Below are 21,686 nucleotides of genomic sequence, written 5' to 3' on the forward strand. Positions count from 1 at the left end.
CTACACTTCCGGGTCCACGGGCGGGGGTCATTCACATACATAACATACATTACAAAGTTGTATAACTGTGTGTGTGTTATTTTGTGAATAATTTCTTAGCGCTGCACTACCCTTTTAAGTTTCACTGTTAGATCATTAATTCACCTAATGTGTGTGACGTATCGTCAGACACCAGGAAGCGGCCGGGAACCGGGTATCGGAGCACCGCGATGCGGGACCCGCCGCTAGAACCGGGGAGCTGAGTGGACGTTGTTTCCCTCAGCCACCTCCTCCCCGATCCCAGGAAAAAAATGCCCCCCCCCCCCGCTGGAGTACGCCTTTAATAAAAAAATCCCCTCCCCTAATAAAAGTTTGAATCACCCCCCTTTTCCCATTTTATAAATAAAAATAAACAAACATGTTTGGAATCGCCGTTTGCATTATCGCCCAAAATATTCATTTATTTCATACTGATCCCTTGCGGTAAATGGCGTAATTGTAAAAAAATCCCAAAGTGCAAAATTGTGCATTTTCGGTCGCATCAAATCCAGAAAAAAAGAAAAAGCGATCAAAAAGTCGAATATGCGCAAACAAAGTACCAATAGAAAGTACACATCATGGCGCAAAAAATGACACCTCACACAGCCCCATAGACCAAAGGATAAAAGCGTTATAAGCATGGTAATAGAGCGATTTTAATTATTTAAAAGCCATCAAATAAATTAAAAGTTATACAAGGCACAAATTGTTGTAATCGTAACAACTTGAGGAATATGTATAACAAGTCAGTATTACCCCAGGGCGAACGGCGTAAACACAAAACCTCCCCAAATTTAAAAAAAAATGCTTTTTTTTTTTCAATTTCACCACACATTTGATTATTTTCTGGTTTTGTAGCATACTTTATGCAAAAAATAAGCCTGTCATTGCAAAGTACAATTAGTGGCGCAAAAAATAAGGGCTTATGTGGGTCTTTAGGTGAAAAAATGCAACTGCTATGGCCTTTTAAACACGAGGAGAAAAAAACGAAAGCGCCCAAAAGGAAATTGGTCCGGTCTTTAAGGGGTTAACAGCATTTAGAAATATGCTTTACAGCATGCCCTATAAAACACACTAGACAGGACCTGCTCCATTCTGGCTTCTGAGCGTGCTCTGTGACCTTTATAGAGATCATTCCACAGGTAGGAGGATGCCAGGTTGTGAGTAACAGCTATTGTATGTACCTGTTACCTATAAACTAAGTTCCCACAACGTTTTTTTTCAGCTCTGTTTAAAATTACGTCCGTAATTTTGAGTCTAAAATAATGGACGTCATTTAGCTGTCTGGCCTGACTGGTGTTTGTACATTATACTAGTTTGGGGTTACTAATTGCCCTTTGGGTGCGGCTTAATTGAAAAGTCCATGGAATTTAATAATAAAAACGGAGAAAGAACGATGACAAAAGAAAAACTGTTTACAAAAGATGTCTATAAATAACTGTCATGATCATTATTTTGCTGTCCGCGGTGATAATGTCTTTTATTAAATACATTGTGTGCATTGGACATCCATTGGACGTCCGTCTCCCCATTTAGTTCAATGCATTGCAATGCAGTCAGTTAAATCACGGCAATAACAAAAGCGGTCGCCTTTTCTCTATTTATGACGTTGTGTGGACATAGCCCTATACTGGCTTTAGCGTTCACTGTACTCCTGTTTTTGTCTATAAGGAGGGAAATGATGGGAAACAAAACAGGAAGTCTCAGCTTAGATTTAGGCCTAGTGGCTAGAATGGAAACTACACGATTTTAGGATTATTTTATAATATACATATAAAATGGAAAATGAGAAGACAAATCTCCAAAATTCTCTAAAAGAAAATTTAGGTAACTTTCTAACGACATGTTTAATTTCATTTAGGTGGTTCTAACCCACTAATAGATTTGAATTTGCAGGGGTATGCAACCATAACTTTATTTAGAAGTTCCTCTGCACTAGTAATAAATATTGTTTTTTTAAAAAAAATATGTAAATGAGGTAGAATGATGCACTGGATCAATCATATAGCCCTCTGTACGCCTCTCTGCCCACCCACTGACTGCTCCAGCAGTATGCTGAATATTCTTAACGTCCGTTTGCAGGGAGCAATGGCAGAGAGTGACATCGCTGCCAGCATAAATATTCATAAGGAGGCATGCTGCAGGCGAATAGAGCTGATATACACAGACATAATATTTACTCTCCTCAAGTCATCTGTCAAGTGACTTTATGTTTTACATGACTGATGCCTGGTGAGACATTTTATTCTGGAAAGTAGAATTCGACAAACTATGCTATACAGTAAGGACCTAATGCATACGTCCCCAAAAACTATGTGCACCTTGGAGCTCCCAGCATCATGATTAATGATGGTGTCGGGAGCTCCAATACTGTTTGAAATTTTGCGCTAGTGTACTGACACAGCTGCCCTGTAAATGAAAGAGGGAAAAAAGCACAATGTGCAGTACATAACAGTATTTATGTATTTTAAAGGGGTACTCCAGCAAAAATAGTTTTTGTTTTCAAATCAACTGGTTTCATAAAGTTATATTGATTTGTAATTTACTATTTAAAAAGCTCAAACCTTCCAGTACTTATCAGCTGCTGCATGTCCAATAGGAAGTAGACTCTTAGACATCACACGAAAACCAAATTGGTTTCAGTAAGAAGGGGTGAAGCAGTGAAAATGTAAAATAAGCTACCTCCAGGGTCACCATCTGAAATATCCAGGCACCCACTCAAAATTAACATCTGGCTTGCACAATTAAAGGGGTTTTCCACTCAAATGAAACTTTCAATATACTACTGCCTTTGGGTAGAACATAACAAACAGGCTATTATTAACTTTTCCCGTTCCCCCAATGCTCTTCTATGTCATCTTTGGGTCCTGGCTGAACGATCCCGCCTCCACTTCCAAGATAGACTCTTCTAAGGGGTAACAGCCCTCTCAGCCAATCAATGGCCACGTCGCTGTCCCTTCTCAATCAGTGACAAGTCCGTCACGGAAGTGGAGGTGGGATCATTCGTTCGGGACCTGAAGATAACGTAGAAGGACACCGTGGGGGTACAGAAAGGTCAGATTAACCTGTTTGTTATGTTCTCCCCAAGGGCATTGACATATTTAACATCTAATTTGAGTGGAATATCCCTTTAAGTAACAATAGTACAGAAACTGTGTTTTGACCTTCATAGCTGACTTTCAAGAGCTAAGAACAGGTCTCATTTTCAGACACATTACAATAGGATCTGCATGCAATGGTATAGGTCTTTAGTCTCAAAGACGACTGGCGTACCAAAGCTGCAGCAGTGCATCATGTGTCCCGCTCTATAAATAGTTCTGACTCACCAACACTGAGAGAAAGTGCAAGGCATAAAAGACTAAATAGTGAGTGTCATTTCCCATACAGGAAAATCCTCAGGTTTAAAGAGATTACATGATAGAGTAAATTATAAAGTGTTATGAATAATTTTGTTTTAATTTTCTGTCCTTCTTGTGTTCCCAGTGCGTGTATTGCATATACTCTGTGAAAACTGTTTCAGTAGCACAATGGGTCCTCATCCACTGCCCACTACATTTTAATTGAACGGAAGGCTATAAAGAGAAGAGACAGAATGCAAGGTAGCAGACGACCACAACCTAGTATCATCATCTCGCAGTCAGTAATGCTTTTGGCTCTATGCAAAGTCCTGTTACTGTAACCCCCTAAAGCAGGCATGTCAGATTCTGGCCTGCGGTGCTGGCCTGCCGATGATGCATCCCTCTCTTCCAATAGGCCCTGTAGGATGGGAAGAATCCATGTCAGTGCCATACATAACCATAGAACAGTGGTATGTGCAGCAGAGACGTGAATGCTTCCCCCTCAGAGAAGAGCCTGTAGCAGTAACATCAGACTGGTCTTGGTGAGACATAAGAAAGGAAGGGGGTGCTAGCAGATGTGTAAGGGGCAAAGGGGTAAACAGCAGATGTGGAGGAGCGGAGGAGTTAGTAGCAGACATAGGGCAGATTGAGTCAATATAGATGTGGAGGGAGTTGATAGAAGAACATGGGAAGAATGGGGGTTAATGTGTTATCCGATGCTTAAAAACATTTGATATAGTGACTCAGTTTAAAGGGAAATTATTCTTATCTCTCTGCGCTCCCCTGGAGTTCTCCAACACAGTCTTCTGGTCTCCTGCTAAACAATGCCACCACCACAATTGAAATGAACTCGTCTCTGCAGTGACAGCCTGCTCAGCCAATCACTGACTGAGACAGGAAAGCGCCACGTCTAGCGATTGGCTAAGCAGGCTGTGACTGCCAAAACAAATTCATCTTGGATGTGGTGGTGGCATCAGTCAGCAGGAAACCCGGAAATGCCAAAGAAGGATACTGGGGGATCTTAAATAGGCGAGAATAGGCTCTTTTCCTTATAACTGCAGCATTATATCAAATGTTTTTAAGAACCGAATAACCCATTTAATTGCACACTTGTCACGCTATAGTAATTTATATCATTTCATTATCATATCATTTATCATAGTACAAAACACCTGGAGACGCACGCGGCTCTGACAGTGCCAGAAACCCCGCAAGCACGATTCAATAAATATCAGGTTCAATAAATATAAGGTTGGCCCGCGGCTTTGTCGAAATTTTTACATTTGGCCCGCTATGTATTTCAGTTTTATACATTATTGACATTTAAAGACTACGTGACAGCATGCATGCACACTTCAACAAGCCAGTAAAGTGCACATTAAGGACATTTAAAAAGTAAAACTGGTTAAGGGTGCGATCACACCTACAGGATCTGCAGCAGATCCGCAGCAGATTTGATGGTGCAGATTTGATGCTGTGTTCAGTTATTTAAATGAAATCTGCTGCGGATCTGCTGCAGATCCGCAGCAGAAAATCAGCTGCGGATCCGGTAAGTGTGAACGTACCCTTAATGGTGTGTTCACACCTACAGGATCTGCAGCTGATTTTCTGCAGCAGATTTCATTTAAATAACTGAACACAGCATCAAATCTGCTGCAGATCTGCTGCAGATCCTGTAGGTGTGAACGCACCCTAAAGAAGTTGTCCGGGCTTTTAGCAAACCTGATCATATATTTACCCCTTTGCTCCCTTCTAGTCCAATGTTACCACCACCCCTTAACTGCCTTCTCAACATCACCATACATGAGGCATTGAAGGTGATCACTGGGGAACTTCTGCTGGCCAATCCAGAGCGGTAGTGGAGCAGGACCAAAAGTGAGCAATGAAGTATGTGTAGTGTTTTTTCCCCTCTTAATTCATGCATCCCCTGCCTTATGATCAAAAGCAGCAGATTTAAGATTTAAAAAGTAGTAAGGGGCAAGAAGAGGGGATCCCATAAGAAGGTTAATTTGGGACTCATCTACACTGCTCCAGCAAAAATAATCACTAAACAGAACTGGTGTTTTATTCGGAAAATAGAGGGAGTCAGTGGTCCACAACCACTTAAAAGCAAACCTTTGCATTGCCTGGTAGGCATCTAAAAACTGGACTAATGCAATAAAAGTAATGTAAAGCAAAAGTAATCAACTCTTGCTCTAAAGCCATCCACTACTTTAAAGACATATTGAACTAGTCATCTGGGCAGAGCCAACCCATAACTAGTCATGGCTCTCTGGCTGTCAATCATCCCTGCAGAGTGCGCTGACAGGCAGAGAGTAGTGACTAGTTACGGTCCAGATGACTAGTTTTGGCTAGTAATTCAGAGAATACTTCTGCCCTTTCCAGGTCAACATTTTTAGCATCACCTAACTTTTAGAAGCCAATTCTATATCATAATATTGATAAAATTAAACATATAAACACATTAGATTGAGATGAGTATCTTGGCCCAGACAGCAAGTCACAGACTTTCTAAGGGGCGCACGTTCCATGAAGTGGTTGTTAATCATGTTGTCTAGCATCTTCTTTAAAGCCCTTTTACAGGGTGCTATTATCACTAATGGGCGTCCCTAGAACACTCAATCAGCTCATAATCGACCAATTCGGGCAGATATTGCTCTGGGTAATAAAGACAATGATCAGCCAAAAAGCCGACCATGGACTGATCGTTGTCTTTTAACAAGTTTAAAAATCATTGCCCACAGTCCGCACATGGCTGCATGTAACAGGAGAGCCGGGCTCCGCAGACCGAAAGTATATAGAAAATAATATAATTATATATAGTCCACGATCCTCGCTGTCCTTCTGGCTTTTCCTCGCAGGCACTTCTGAGATCATCTCGGCAGTGACCACTTGCTCAGCCAATCACTGGCTCTGTCTCTTCTTGGCCAGTGATTGGTTAAGCAGCCTATCACTTCAGAGACGCATCAGAAGTTACACCAGCAGCTGCAGGGAAGATGGGAAGAAGCCAGACACCGCGGAGTGTGGAGATAAAATATAGCTTTATTATTTTCTATAAATGCAACAAGAGCAGATATCGCTAATGATGTCCATGCAGTCCTTGCTGCACGATCATCAAGCCATGTTACAGGCTCAGTAAGTGAGCGCCGATCTAGCAGATCAGCATTCACTCACACTGCGTATAAGCCTTGTCCCTAAATGCATCATTATTGCAAGCACATTCTGCTGATTGTTATCATGATTTTTCAAAGTGGGTTCAGTTTTCCCCTCATAACTCACGTGGCAGAGAGGATGGGATTGAAATATCCTTTGACTAGCACCATCACCTACTATTAAAGATGAGTGCAACCCAAGCATGCTCGAGTCACATCGTTCAACATTTGAATACCGGTGGCTGAAGAAGTTGCAGCCCCAGGGAGCCCAGGAAAACATGAATATGGCCATATTCCCTGACTCCCTAGCGCTGCATCCAACTTCTTTAGCCACCAGTATTCAAATGCCAAACGATTGGACTCTACCTCATATCTCTACCTAATATTATAGCCGGACAAACATACTGCTTTGTTCAGAGCAGTGCAGTTGCCAACTGGTGGTCTAGGTACTCTCCAAACTTAAAATGTGGGTATAGGCAATCCAAGACAAATGGGTGCATAAGGAGTGAATCTGTCCTGAGGGCATTTACGAGTACCGTATAAATAATAACAACCTCTGCTTATCATAGGATGTTGCTCTTCTAGTGTCCCTTACCTGTAGGCAGAAGATAATTATGAGCCTTGTGTGATCTGAAGAGAAACACCCTAGACACTTCAAAGCAGTTCACTGCCAATTATATTGGTTTTCCAGCCCCTTTGGCAAAATGATCCAGGGGCAGTCAAGGGCAGCTGCAGTGGAGTGTGCTGCGTACATTCAGCTGCAGCTATTCACTTATCTAACGACTCTGCTATCTATGGTACTACTGGAGACCTAGGTGGGCCAGTCTAGTACTTTACAAATATATACAGATGCAGCTTCCCTGCAACTCCTTAGACACTTCTTGGACAAATAGGAATTATCCAGCCTGTTGAAATCATCACTCAGATTTGCAAATGAATGGGGGAATGTTGAAGTAAGGCTGGGTTCACACTGCGTTTTTAGCATACGTTTAACGGATCCGTTTTTTTTAACTGACAAAAAAAAATATTGTCAGCAACGTTTTTGTGTCCGTCAAAAAAATGCAAATGCACCCGTTGAAAAAAACGGATTGCAAAAACGCAGTGTGAACCCAGCCTTAGGCTGGGTCCACACTACGTGTATTTCAGTCAGTATTGTGGTCCTCATATTGCAACCAAAACCAGGAGTGGATTAAAAACACAGAAAGGATCTGTTCACACAATGTTGAAATTGAGTGGATGGCCGCCATATAACAGTAAATAACTGACATTATTTCAATATAACAGCCGTTGTTTTAAAATAACAGCAAATATTTGCCATTAAATGGCAGCCATCCACTCAATTTCAACATTGTGTGAACAGATCCTTTCTGTGTTTTCAATCCACTCCTGGTTTTGGTTGCAATATGAGGACCACAATACTGACTGAAATATACGTAATGTGAACCCAGCCTTAGGCTGCATTCACACGTTCCGTGTTCCGCACGGAGAATGGACGTGGAATGTCTGTAACAGACTTCTCCCCCTGCCCGGGCAGCATCTGTGATAAGACGCTTGGAGCGGGGCAACTGTACAGATATGCGCCGCTGCTTCATTGCAGCGCGGCACATATCTGTACAGTTCCCCCGCTCCCAGCATCTTATCACATGCTGCCTGGGCGGAGTAGAGTCCGTTACAGACATTCCACGCCCGTGTTCCGTGCGGAACACGGAACGTGTGAATGTAGCCTAACTTGTACTTCCGCTACTAAATATATAAAGATGCAGGTATGAGCACTGGTAAAACACTGAAGGGCGTAGGACTTAAATAAATGGTGCAACCCCTTCAAACAGCTGATGAGACAGGGGTACGAGGAATTGATCCTTCTCTAGAGGGTAGGACTTTAGCTGGCCCTTTTTTTATAAAAAAGATAAATAAAAAACTTGCACGGCTCTCTGTCTGTCAGCGTTCTCTGCGGGGGTGATTGACAGGCAAAGAGGCCCGTTAAAAGCCTGAATGCACCCCACAGAGAACACTGAGGCTGGAAACACACAGCAGTTTTTTGTGAAACTGCCACTGCAGTTTTTGTGCCAAAACCAGATTTAAATAGGATGGAAAATATAAAGGGAATTCTTGTACTTCTCTTTACTGTTGGATCCTCTTCCAGTTTTGACACAAAAACTGCAATGGTTGTTTTCCCCAAAAAAGCTGTGTGTGTTTCCAGCCTGACAGCCAGATAGCCTTGACTATCTAGGTAACGCTCTCCCTGCCTTGTGCCTTAGAATAAAAGATTAAATTTAGAGCACATAAAGTGACAGGACATGCATATGAACCAATGGTAGGGAAGCATTTTAACTCATCTATTGCTTCATGTAAAATGTAATATAAAATGTAATAAATACACTCAGTTTTGGAAAATGTGTCATAAAAATGTGTCATAAAATAGTTAAAGGAGGTGAGTCAAAGAACAGCATAAGGGAGTAGTTATATCTACATAAGACCTACATGAGATGAAGGAGTCTGCTGATCAGACAGGGCCTGTAGCGATCATTAATATGGGTGTGGTATAAGGAAGGAGACACCGCACCAGCCCAAGAAAGTTTACTGTGTGAAAATATGTATAATCTATTGCACCATCAGCACAGGCAGCATAAAGTAGGATAGTAGGTCAGGGGCAAAGGCGGAATGATATGCTAATTGTAAGGCTGAGTTCCCACACTGCAGTCACCATAAGCAGCTGAAACCATGTCCCCAATGCCGTCATTACCATACGACGTTGCCAACTAATCCTAGTAACACCATGCAGCTATTGGTGACTGCAATGTGGGCATGCAGCCTAATGAGTAGTGTCTGGCTCATAATCTCATGGAAAACTGGAGCATGCTGTATTAGGAAGTACGGTATTATAAATAACAATATCTGGCAATTTACTAAACTTCAGCCAAATTTCATCCATTAAAATCTAGAATAAGGTTGAATTTGCTCAATACATCTACGGTTTGGTTTACTGCTTTTGTGTAGTTTGTTAAATATGAGTGAACCCATTTGATTACCGGTGGCTGCCTGGCCATTGGCTGCATCCATATTTTCCAGGACTTCCCAGGGCTGCATCCAGATGGTTACCAAACGATTGGGTTCCGAAAAACCCAGGTGTGCTCATTCTTTATAAATAACTCCTATTCTATCTGTTCTTACAGAGCCTTTATAACATGCGCTTCCCTCCCAGGGATATAGAGATTTGCAGCATGGTCCCTACAACAGTAAACGGACTGTGCTTCAAAGGATCTGTATACGGTATTTGGAAGCCTGGGCAAAATTTTGCAAAGAACACAGATCACCTAAAGTGGGACTATAACTGAAGACCACTCATCCAAAGGTATTTATTCCCTATAGGAAAAAAGTAGCAAGCTTTTGTAACAGTTGTATTGCCACTCCTTTCTGTGTCCTACGGGCAATATTTGAAGATTCAGTACAACCACAAGCTGTAATTTAGAAACAACTTTTGGGCCAGGACCACACAATGGGGTTTTTTTTGACACTTTTTTGGAGGGACGTCATTTCGCAGCTAAATAACGTACAATATTTCAAAGTAATATGAGGAACAATAAACAACTATATAAAGGTTTTTAAAAAATAATTAAGAAAATAAATAAAGTGAAAAAAAATATTCTTTCCCAACAAAGTTCTTTATCATTACAAGAAAAAAATATGTATATTAGATATCTCCACATACATAACAACCCATAGTATTAAACAATAATGTTATTTATCCCCCAGGGTGAACACCTGGGGGCTGGGTTCACACTACGTATATTTCAGGCAGTATTTGGTCCTCAAGTCAGGTCCTCATAGCAACCAAAACCAGGAGTGGATTGAAAACACAGAAAGGCTCTGTTGACACAATGTTGAAATTGAGTGGATGGCCGTCATATAACGGTAAATAACTGCAATTATTTCAATATAACAGACGTTGTTTTAAAATAACAGAAAATATTTGCCATTAAATGACGGCCATCCACTCAATTACAACATTATGTGAACATAGCCTTTCTGTGTTTTCAATCCACTCCTTGTTTTGGTTGCTATACAGCCTCACAAATACAGCCTCAAATATACATAGTGTGAACCCAGCCTAAAGAGGTACTCTGGGCTAGGGCTGGGCGATATGGCCTAAAATTTATATCACGATATAATTTGATGCATGCACGATATAACGATATATCACGATATATAATTTTTTTTTGTGTGTATACTCACCCCCCCCTTGCCAGTGATCAGCCTTCCCCTGTGCCAGTGATCAGCCCTCCCCTATGCCTTCAGCCCCCTTTGTGCCAGTTATCACCCCCCTTGCCAGTCATCAGCCCACCCTGTGCCAGTGATCAGCCCTCCCCTGTGCCATCAGCCCCCCTTGCGCCAGTCATCAGCCCCCCTTGCCAATCAGCCCCCCTTGCCAGTCATCAGCCTTCCCCTGTGCCATTAGCCCACCCTGTGCCAGTCATCAGCCCTCCCTTGTGCCAGTTATCACCCGCCTTGCCAGTCATCAGCCCCCCGTTGCCAGTCATCAGCCCCCCGTTGCCAGTCATCAGCCCCCCCCCCCAGTGCCAGTCATCTCCCCTCTCAGTTTTCCAGCCATTTCATGTGCCAGCCATCATGTCCCCCCAGCCAGGGCCATCATCAGCCCCATGCCAAGCCATCTGCCGCCCCGACCCCTCTGCTACTTACCTTTCCTGCAGGGCTGGCTGATGGAGTCCGCGAGGCGAGATGGGCCGCGTCTTCTTCCAAGCATGCACTGGGAGACCTGACGTCACACGCATCAGCGCGCTAGCGCGCTGACGATGCGTGAACGGAAGGCCCTGCAGTACGGTACCACGGAGCGGTAAGTGAGAAGCTTATTCACTACCGCTCCGTGGTATATCGCGATATGACGATATGCCAAAAATCTATATCGTCAACCGAATTGATGACGATATTTTGGCATATCGTTTATATCGCCCAGCCCTACTCTGGGCTAGAGGTATTTTTACTGTATGGCCGAGAGGGGGTGGATATAGACCACATCATCCTCTTACCTCCCCAGTTCCAGCGTCGGGTCCCGGATCGCGCAGCCCCATTCTCCCATCCCACTGCCACTTCCTGGTCTGAGCTGCGGCTCAAGGCAGCTCAGCCATTCAGCGGTTGTAGCAGGGTCCTGCCTCAGCCACTGAATGGCTGAGCTGCCTTGAGACGTTATGTCTCAAGCCACAGCTCAGACCAGGAAGCAGCAGCAGGAGGAGAGGACGGGGTGGTGCGATCCGGGACCTGTGGCTGGAACCAGGGAGGTAAGTGGACGGCAGTGTCTATATCCACACCCTCCCGGCCATACAGTAAAAATACCTCTAGCCCTGAGAACCCCTTTAAAGCCATGTTCACAAGGCGTATAGGACCGGCCATTCCATGACCCGCCTGGGTCACAGAGCGGCCGGTCTCTGAAAAGATTATCCTGGCCGGTACTACAGTGATCTTTCCGGACGCAGTGTTCTGATGCGGGCGCATCTGTGCACCCTGTGCATCTGTGCATCATACTGAGTATAAGATGGTGGGAAAGCTTGGTGACCTCCATTATACTAAGTATAAGATACTGGGAATGCTGGGTGACCTCCATCATACTGACAAGATGCTGGTAAAGCTGGGTGACCACATAATACTGAGTATAAGATGCGTAGAAAGCTGGGTGACCTCCATCATACTGAGTATAAGATTGGGGGAAAGCTGGGTGACCTCAATTATACTAAGTATAAGATGGGTAGAAAGCTTGGTGACCTCCATTATACTAAGTATAAGATACTGGGAATGCTGGGTGACCTCCGTCATACTGAGTATAAGATACTGGGAAAGCTGGGTGACCACATCATACTGAGTATAAGATGCTGGAAAGCTGGGTGACCACATCATACTGAGTATAAGATGCTGGAAAGCTGGGTGACCACATCATACTGAGTATAAGATGCTGGAAAGCTGGGTGACCTCCAGTATACTGAGTATAAGATTGTGGAAAAGCTGGGTGACCGCCATCATACTGAGTATAAGTTGCTGGGAAAGCTGGGTGACCGCCATCATACTGACTACAATACAATATGCTGGGAAACTGGGGTTTCTGTATTTTGACTATAGTTGTTATTGCTTTTGCTGAAATGTTTCATATGTCATAAAAACATATAAAAAAATTGTATTGGTCAGAGTGTAAATGTTCAGACAGCAACCAATCAGAACAAACTGGGAGAGGTCCATGCTCCGTATGTTCCCTCAGCTCTGTGCCACATAACTGTGACAGTCACATATTGAAAGTCTTTGGGGACATCTTGCTAAAATGGGGAGTGGGGAGTGAGGCTTTGGCAGTTCGTGTCCAAAATACCCAAAATAGTGCAGCATGCAGAACTATTGTTATTTGTTCAAATGACACCATGCCAGAAACCAGATGTGCCTAATTAATATCAATGATTAATATCCTATAGTTCTGCATGAGTGCATATTGTTCTGTATGGTTCTGTATGGCTGCATATTGTTCGGTATGGCTGCATATTGTTCGGTATGGTTCTGTATGAGTGTGTATTGTTCTGTATGGGTGTATATTGTACTGTATGGATGCATATTGTTCTGTATGGGTGTATATTGTTCTGTATGGTTCTGTATGGGTGCATATTGTTCTGTATGGTTGTATATTGCACTGTATGGGTGTATATTGTACTGTATGGATGCATATTGTTCAGTATGGTTCTGTTTGGGTGTATATTGTACTGTATGGTTCTGTATGAGTACATATTGTTCCGTATAGGTGTGCATTGTTCCGTATGGTTCTTTATGATTGCATATTGTCCTGTATGAGTGTATATTGCACTGTATGGTTCTGTATGAGTGTGTATTGTTCTGTATGGGTGCATATTGCACTGTATGGTTCTGTATGGGTGTATATTGCACTGTATGGTTCTGTATGGGTGCATATTATTCTATCGGGAGCAGTTTTGCAGCATCTGCATTTTTTTTTCCATTCTTCTCCTTCAATGATCAGGAGCAGGAAAAAAAAAACATAAGTGTGTGTGTGTGTGGATATTATTCACATAGGCCAGGTTCACTCTATGTAAAGACAACAGCCATATTTTATAACAATGGCCGTAGTTGGGCTAAAAAAAATGCATAGTGTGAACCTGGCCATACATTGCAAATACACATACATAGTTCAGTCATACATACAGTCACACTTACTTTTGTGCAGTATTACTGGACGTCTTCTAGTACAATTAAAAGTCCTAATGCTATGGGGAACAGCAGCCAGAAGTGTGTGGGGGCCTAGCAGCCTGAAGGGGGGAGAACACAGTAGTGTGTGGGGGGGAGGGGGGGGGCACACTTCAGCCATAGGAGGTACATAGCAGGTACAGGGGGAGAGGGGCTAAGCCTATGGGAGAGGGTGCAGCTATAGGGGGAACAGAGCAGCAGCTAAAAGGGGTTGGGGGGACAAGTGCTAATGTGTTTGCTTCTCTCAGCCCAGCTCAGCAGACTCCCCCCTCTTCTCTGTCCCGACCTCCCTCCCTTTTATGTACAGGCCGAAGTACCTGACATATACAGCAGCTGAGCCCAGAGCAGGACAGGAGGGGGGATGGGAAGGAAGCAGGATCCTGTAGCTGGGGGACGCTGTGTGGCTGGAGGTTAGCAGCCTGTAGCCTCCTCCTCACCACACATACAGGGAGTTGGGCAGTCTGCACAATAGTTGTATCTGCAGACAGCTGATCTCCGCTCTGGCAGCACAGGCAGCTGCTGTGAGGACACACACAGGACCTGCTGGGGGCAGCTGGAGCGTTAGGCACCTATGCTACACTCACAGCCAACAGTCAGTGAGTGTAACTGAATGTGTATAATAAGCTGTGCTGCCCTGCACTGTCGGCCCTGCTGTCCTCTCCCCCTTCAGTAGCGGCAGGAGGACCAGGAGGAACATGGGACTAGGAGGCGGGGCTTAACGAGGGAAGGGAGCAGCTTCAGCCCATCGCATCACAGACCGGCCCTGCAGCAGCAGCTTCTTTGTGTGGCAGAGAGGAGAGCGCTGGGGCGGTAAGCAGCCCTCTAATGTACTGGGGAAGACCGGCCCGGGGGGCAGATGCCACCCTGCCCCCCGGCCCAGCCCGCCCCTGCTAAGATTTCTCCTCTTTTCAAATCCATTCCTGGCTTTGGCTTTGGACCGGGCCGATTTCAATTTTTGCATTTTCGTTTTTCCCTCCTTGCATTTTTTCACCTAGAAACCCAGATGAGCCCTTATTTTTTGCGCCACTAATTGTACTTTGCAATGACATGCTGAATTTGTTCATAAAGTACACTGCAAAATCAGAAAAAAATTCAAAGTGTGGTGAAATAAAAAAAAAAAAAAAAGGTATTTCTTTTATTTCTTGTATATGTTCCACAAGTCGTAACGATTACAACGATATGTAACATGTATAAATTTTATTTTATCTGATGGCCTGTAAAAAATTCAAACCATTGTTAACAAATATATGTTCCTTAAAATCGCTCCATTCCCAGGCTTATAGCGCTTTTATCCTTTGGTCTATGGGGCTGTGTGAGGTGTCATTTCTTGCGCCATGATGTGTTCTTTCTATCGGTACCTTGATTGCGCATATGCGACTTTTTGATTGCCTTTTATTACAATTTTTCTGGATTTGATGCGACCAAAAATTCGCAATTTTGCACTTTGGGATTTTTTTGCGCTTACACCGTTTACCGTGCGAGATCAGGAATGTGATTTATTAATAGTTTGGGCGATTACGCACGCGGCAATACCAAACAGGTTTACTTATTTATTTATTTTTATTTATGACATGGGAAAAGGGGGGGTGACTCAAACTTTTATTAGGGGAGGGGGCTTTTTATTAAAAACTAAACTTTTTTTTTAGCTTTTACACTTATACTAGAAGCCCCCCTTGGGGACTTCTAGTATAAGTGCACTGATCTCTAGATATGCAGCATAGATGCAGATAAGATAGGCACATCGATTGCTTCCTACTGCTGCAACCGGAAGCAATTGAGAGCCGAGCCGGGATCAGCGCCATTACGGCGCTGACCCAGGACGGGGTAAGATGTGTGGATCGCTCCTCCCCACTAGACACCAGGGAACGGCTGCATCAAGTAATCGGATGAAGCTGTCAACTCTGAACACATAGAGGCGGCCCTGGACGTACGGGTACTTCCAGGGTCGCCGTAAGGGTTAAGACAAAGAAATCTGTGTGTGAGCTTTTCTCTCTCCCTCCCTATTGAGACGGTTGATGTAAACAAGTCCCTATCTGCTTTTTAGCAACTTTGTAATGCCGGGAGGGATAATCACAGTAAATTCATCTGAAACTTGGCCTCAGATTAAAGGCCCTAATACACATACAGATTATCTGCCAAAGATTTGAAATCAAACTCAGGAGTGGATTTTAAAGGGGAGAAATACAGTCTTTCCTTTATGACCTGTTCTCTGTTTATAGTCTGTTCCTGGGTTTGGCTTCAAATCTTTGGCAGATAATCTGTCGTCAGATCTGTTGGTGTAATAGGGCCTTAAACCTCCCAACATTATAAAGAAGCTACAAAGTTGCAGATAAAGCCTACCAGAATTGTTAACATCAGCAGTCTTGGAAGGGGGGCAGCGAAAAAAAGCTCACACACCGTTTTCTGTGTCTTCAGCAGAAAGCAGCAGCTCAGAACTGGGGGAAGGAAACAGAAAAGAGAACAACAAGTATGGATTGAATTGCTATTCTCACCATGGGCAGCAACATGGTGTGGGCGTGTTTCGCCAACACACGTGATGATCACAGCTTAGGGTCCTATTACACGGTCCGACTACAGCCCGATCATTTTAGCAAACGATCTGCTAAATCGGCACTCATTTACTGGACCTTTCAGATGGCCCAATAATCAGGCAGCAAGGGCTGCATGGACATCGTTAGCAATGTCCAAACAGCTCTTGCCAAAATACCTGTTACCTTACCTTTCCCCTCTCCCGGTGTTCTCCCTGTGCTCCACAGCTTCCCGGTCCTGGCAGCAGCAGCGTCTAAGCAGCTGACAGGCTGCTCAGCCAATCACAGGATGGGACCGCTACAACCAATTATCGTTCTGTGTAATAGGGCCCTTAGAACTGCCCCTTCCTTATGCCTCTGAAGGGATGGGGAAGAATAATGTTTTAGCACCAGGAAGCAGAGGGCATTATCCGTCTTATGCTTGGCAGATGACCATGATCCTGTTGCCAGTTCACCAGTTGCCCTTACTTGGGCTTTTGGCATGTACTAACTATTAAATACTGGGAACAGTGCACATTACCTAACATTGTTTAGATGTACTGAAATTGCCTTTTAACATGTTTTATACATTCTTAAGGTCCCCATACACCTTAGATGGCCGAACCCGCTGCTCACAGCAGTTCTTGCCGTCAATCTAGGGTGTATGGTGTCCCAAACAAACGCCAACCGATGATGTTGGCGGTGATAGGGGTCGGCTGTGAAAATCATTGTAAAGATGTCAAAGAAAGATAAGCTGCAGCAAGAACCTCCCAAACAGGCAAGCTTGGCCATGCCGAATGATCCTGTGCATGGTGAGGATGGGCGGTGTAATGGCACGTGGCTGTGTCCTTTACCCCGTACCTTATCTTCACCTTCTAACCTCTTTGCTCAGTTGTTGTTGTTTGTCAGTCAGCAACGACATCTGTGCTCCCTGGCTTTCCGACATTTCCTAGCAATCTTCTTGCTACTTGGATCTCCATCTATTCCTAGTTCCAGCTCAGCTCCAGTCTAAACTATGTCCTAACGCTGCATCCTGCACTTCTACCACAGAGGAAGAACGCGGACTCCAGCACTCCTTCAGTATGTCTGTTGGTGATTGCCAAGGTCCTCCCCTGAGGACCTGGGAGCTTCCCGCAGCGAAATCCAACCGGCCTTGCGGCTGGCACTGGTTAAGACCAGGAGCTCCTTAGACTTCTCTCCGTGGGGAAGGTATATCAGCTTTCCTCAGTGATCCACAGGATCCACCTCCTCGTGCTTGGACCATCCATTACAGGTGGCATAATTGATAGCCAGACAATCGTTCGCCCATCAGATATTGAAGGTAAATACTTGCCCATCTTTTCTGCTTCTGCAACATCAACCTGAAAGACTGACTGTCATGAGATTACCAATGTTATTTACCTCACCGGTCTGCAGTTCTAAATACACACCAAGCAAAATTATCTCAATTTAGGGTCCATTTACACACACAAATTATCTGACAGATATCTGACAGATTTTTGCAGCCAAAACCAGAAATGCAAAAGAAGGGTCCGTGGAGTCTCAGTTACGAGTCTCAAAACAAGGGAATAGCCAGATATTCCTCCAGGGGAAGGAAGCCTATTGCCAAGGGGGTGCCTCCCAGTGGGGAGATCACCAAACCACCCTGATACGTAACCCCTTAAGTCCCACTCGGTTGAGAGTATTGGAACATAAATAGGGAAATACCAGGGTGGCCCCTTTTACGTCAAAGTCTAACTCTGTGGCGAGTATTGCGACATGACAAGGGTTTACCAAGGCAGGCATCCATCCACAGACGATCGTTTCAGGGTAGTTGCCCCTCGTCAGTGTGGAGTAGGATTCTGGCTAACAGGGGCAAGGAAAAATAGACCAATAAAACACAGCAATCGCTGAGCTCAGGGAGACCAGCAACAGAAAAAAATCAAATGGAGGGTCCGTGGAGTCTCAATTACGAGTCTCAAAACACGGGAATAGCCAGGGGAGGGAAGCCTATTGCCAAGGCGGTGACTCCCAGTGGGGAGATCACCAAATCACCCTGATACGTAGTTGGTCTCCCTGAGCTCGATAGTAAGGCTGGGTTCACACTGGGTTTTTGCAATCCGTTTTTTTCATCCGTTTTTTGCAAAAAACTGATGCATTTGTGTGCATCCGTTTTGATCCGTTTTTTCATTGACTTCCATTGTAAAAAAAAGGATCAAAACAGATCCGTTTTTTTGACGGACACAAAAACGTAGCTGACACTATTTTTGTGTCCGTTAAAAAAAACTGATCCGTTTTGATCCTTTTTTTTTTTACAATGGAAGTCAATGGAAAACCGGATCGAAACGCACACAAATGCATGTTTTTTTTAATCAGTTTTTCATCCGTTTTTATTGCAAAAAAAACGATGAAAAAAAACGGATTGCAAAAATGCAGTGTGAACCTAGCCTAGGTCTATACAGCCTGTCTCCAGCAGCAAGGCAAAAGACAGGGAGAAAAATGCTCAGCCTTGTACTTCTCACTCATGCCAGCAATTCTGAGCACCTGAACGCCAGTCTCTAAGACACAAAAGTTGTGGGGGGGTTTTCTAAATGGCAGCAGCACGTCAAAGCTGTCAATCTGGATTCCATAAGCTGGTAACTATGTTCAAGCTGCATCCTGCTGGTTAACAGTAACTTACCGTAACTTAAAGTGACTGTACCATCAGGCCTGGGCTGAAGCACTGGAGGCGGGCCAACCCACCCCCAGTGGGAGGAAACCCCCATCCCTCTATGACACTGCTCCATTAGCAGCAATGGAGCCCTATCATAGAGGGGTGGGTGTTTCCTCATACTGGGGGTGGGTTGGCCCGCCTCCAGTGCTTCAGCCTGAGTCTGGTGGTACATTCCCTTTAATAGCGCTGTCTGCTGCGATATTGTGTGCGAGCAAAGAGGCATATACCAGCGTGAAGTGGGCCGAACTTAGTCACTAGCTGACTACGTTTGGGCCATTGAAATGAATGGGGCCTGCTGCAGCATACTGCAGTATACAACGGCTCCCATTTCTTGACGGGATGCTGATGTATAGCCGTAACCTAGTGCTAAACCTAGCCTACCTTTACAACAAACTGTGCAGAAATTAAAGGGGTATACCAGACATTTAAAGGGGTTATTCAGCGATACAAAAACATGGCCATTTTTCCCCTCTCTTGTCTCCAGCTCAGGTGCGGTTTGCAATTAAGGGAGTTATCCAGCGCTACAAAAACATGGCCACTTTTCCCCCTCTCTTGTCTCCTGATTGGGTGGGATTTCAAACTTAGTTCCATTGAACTAAATGGAGCTAATTGCAAACCACAACTGAACTGGAGACAAGAGAGGGTGAAAAGTGGCCATGTTTTTGTAGCGCTGGATAACCCCTTTAAGCTTCATTTACTTCAATGGAACTGATTTTGAAACCCCACCCAATCTGGAGACAAGAGAGGGGGAAAAGTGGCCATGTTTTTATAGCGCTGGATAACCCCTTTAAGATTTTAGACTGGATATTGCTGTCCATGCATAGAACATAATAAACAGGGAATTCTTACCTTACCACACTCCTCCGGGGTTCCTACTGCACCCTCTTTAGGTACCCTGATGACTGCTTCATCCATCACTTCGAATTCAGACCTTTCTCAGAAGTGAGAGCCCGCTCGGCCAATCACTGACTGAAGCGGGATTAGGCAGCAGGCAGTGATTGGCTGAGCAGGCTGTCACTGCCAAGACAAGTCCGCCTAGTAAGCGACAGCTGAAGCGCCCATCGTTGGACCCACAGGCCTGACAGCAGTACCCCAGGGGAGCTCGGTTAGGTAAGAATAGGTTGTTTACTATGTTCTGTGCAACATCGGCAGCAATATATCTAAAATGTTAAAAGGGTTATCTGTTGTTTGCAGATTTTTTTTACATCTTGCTGCCATATTTATAAACATTTATGTTATGCTTACCTCTCTGTGCTACCCCAGTGTCCTGGTGCTAAAGACAACCACGTTCTCTAATATTGCAGCAATATGAAAAAAGAAATCTGCAAGTGTCGGATAACCCCTTTAAATAGTCTAAGTAGCCCTTTAACAAAACCAGCTTAGATAAACGCTGACCCTGTTTATACTAGAATACACGGAACCCAGTCATGACACAACATCATCCATAATCACCAGGAATGCTATAAGGTTACAGCTCTGAAGCCTATAGATCTGTGAATGCAGCAAGCTATAACAATATATTTACAGGCACTATTTTCTGTGGGCTTCTTCTATGTCTGGGTTGCTATAGTATCTGGGCTGTCACAGAGGTAGTACAGAGCTGTGGAGGCATTTCCAGGCGGCAGAGGAGGGAGGGGAGTCAGGGAGGCGGGGCACTAGGCTGGCTTACCCAACATAAACATTTGTAGCTGAGGCTCCCCCCTCCCCCAACACAAGTTCAGCATCCCGGGCGTGTGCAGAGGAGGAGGAGGAGGGAGCTACAAACAGTGTAAAACACAACTACAGCACAACATCCCCATCAATAAGGTGACAGCAGCCGCCCCCAGCATCTCACAGCTCCCCCATACACAAAGAGCATGTGCCGGCCACACGTATATAGTGTGTGCCCAGTGAGGAGGACACGTCCTGTGCACACACTCCCGCTCTACTGGCATCATGTCAGGGAGCGGGCACACGCCGCCCTGTACACGCCCTCGGCCCTCCCTCACACCCGCCGCCGCCGACACTTACCCGTCCTTCCTCTTGGCTTTGTAAACATGCCCGTAGGTACCACGACCCACTTTGCAACCTTCATATTCAAAGAGATCCTCCACCCGCTCCCGCTCGGCAGACAGCTTGCTCTTAAACTCGTAATCCATCCTCCTCGGCCACACAGTGTTTAACCCATCAATGCGCTGCCCCCCTAAGCGGCCGCCGGGGCTATGAGGTGATCACTAGGCAGCTCTCCCTCCACCATTTCCTTGTTTTCCTTCTTCTCCCGTGCACATAGACGCATGCCATGTACTTTTGCAGGCACAGCGCCCCCTGTCTTTACTTTCTCTTTCAGTAAACTAGGCTCCGGCATACAATGGGTTACTGCCCGCCCACAGCTGTGGCGTCTCGCGCGCTGGGCGGGAGAGCTGAGGCGCCACTGCTGGGATGAGAGGCTGAGGGCATCTTCACTGATACCTGTGTGACTGGCAGGGAATGGGCCTCTACCTCATACTCATACTCATACTGTAAGCCGATACAGAACTATAACATCTGTCAAGTTATATACTTTATGCTGTGTGTGAGGTAAAGTTGGTGCCCTGCTTATACATCAGAGGTATCTGAAGAACTCTAATACCTTATCCAGGTAACTAGTGTTGAGCCGATCTGTCTGTTAAAGGGGTTATCCAGCGCTACAAAAACATGGCCACTTTCCCCCTACTGTTGTCTCCAGTTTGGATGGGGTTTTGAAACTCAGTTCCAT

General features: G+C 44.8%; 1 protein-coding gene and 1 long non-coding RNA gene across 4 annotated transcripts in view; one reads left to right on the top strand and one right to left on the bottom strand.

Moving 5' to 3' along the window:
* CDK19 (cyclin dependent kinase 19) overlaps nucleotides 1–21,251 on the bottom strand; it is a 123,093-nt gene extending 101,842 nt beyond the window's left edge. The window contains exon 1 of the mRNA XM_069973632.1: nucleotides 20,963–21,251. Within this exon, the coding sequence (XP_069829733.1) occupies nucleotides 20,963–21,090 (128 nt within the window). The 5' untranslated portion in view covers nucleotides 21,091–21,251. The remainder of the gene's footprint in view (nucleotides 1–20,962) is intronic.
* Nucleotides 1–21,686, top strand: part of LOC138794768 (uncharacterized) — a 77,963-nt gene that overhangs the window by 31,823 nt on the left and 24,454 nt on the right. The window contains exons 3-6 of one of the 3 annotated variants that reach the window (XR_011363493.1): nucleotides 3,502–3,617; nucleotides 3,772–3,898; nucleotides 5,113–5,243; nucleotides 9,682–9,860. This is a non-coding gene — a long non-coding RNA (uncharacterized lncRNA). Of the gene's footprint in view, nucleotides 1–3,501; nucleotides 3,618–3,771; nucleotides 3,899–4,518; nucleotides 4,599–5,112; nucleotides 5,244–9,681; nucleotides 9,861–21,686 lie in introns of those variants that run through there. The other 2 variants (XR_011363495.1, XR_011363494.1) reach the window with 2 other exon arrangements.

The sequence above is a fragment of the Dendropsophus ebraccatus genome, chromosome 6 (assembly GCF_027789765.1).
Source record: "Dendropsophus ebraccatus isolate aDenEbr1 chromosome 6, aDenEbr1.pat, whole genome shotgun sequence".
NCBI classification, from domain to species: Eukaryota; Metazoa; Chordata; class Amphibia; order Anura; family Hylidae; genus Dendropsophus; species Dendropsophus ebraccatus.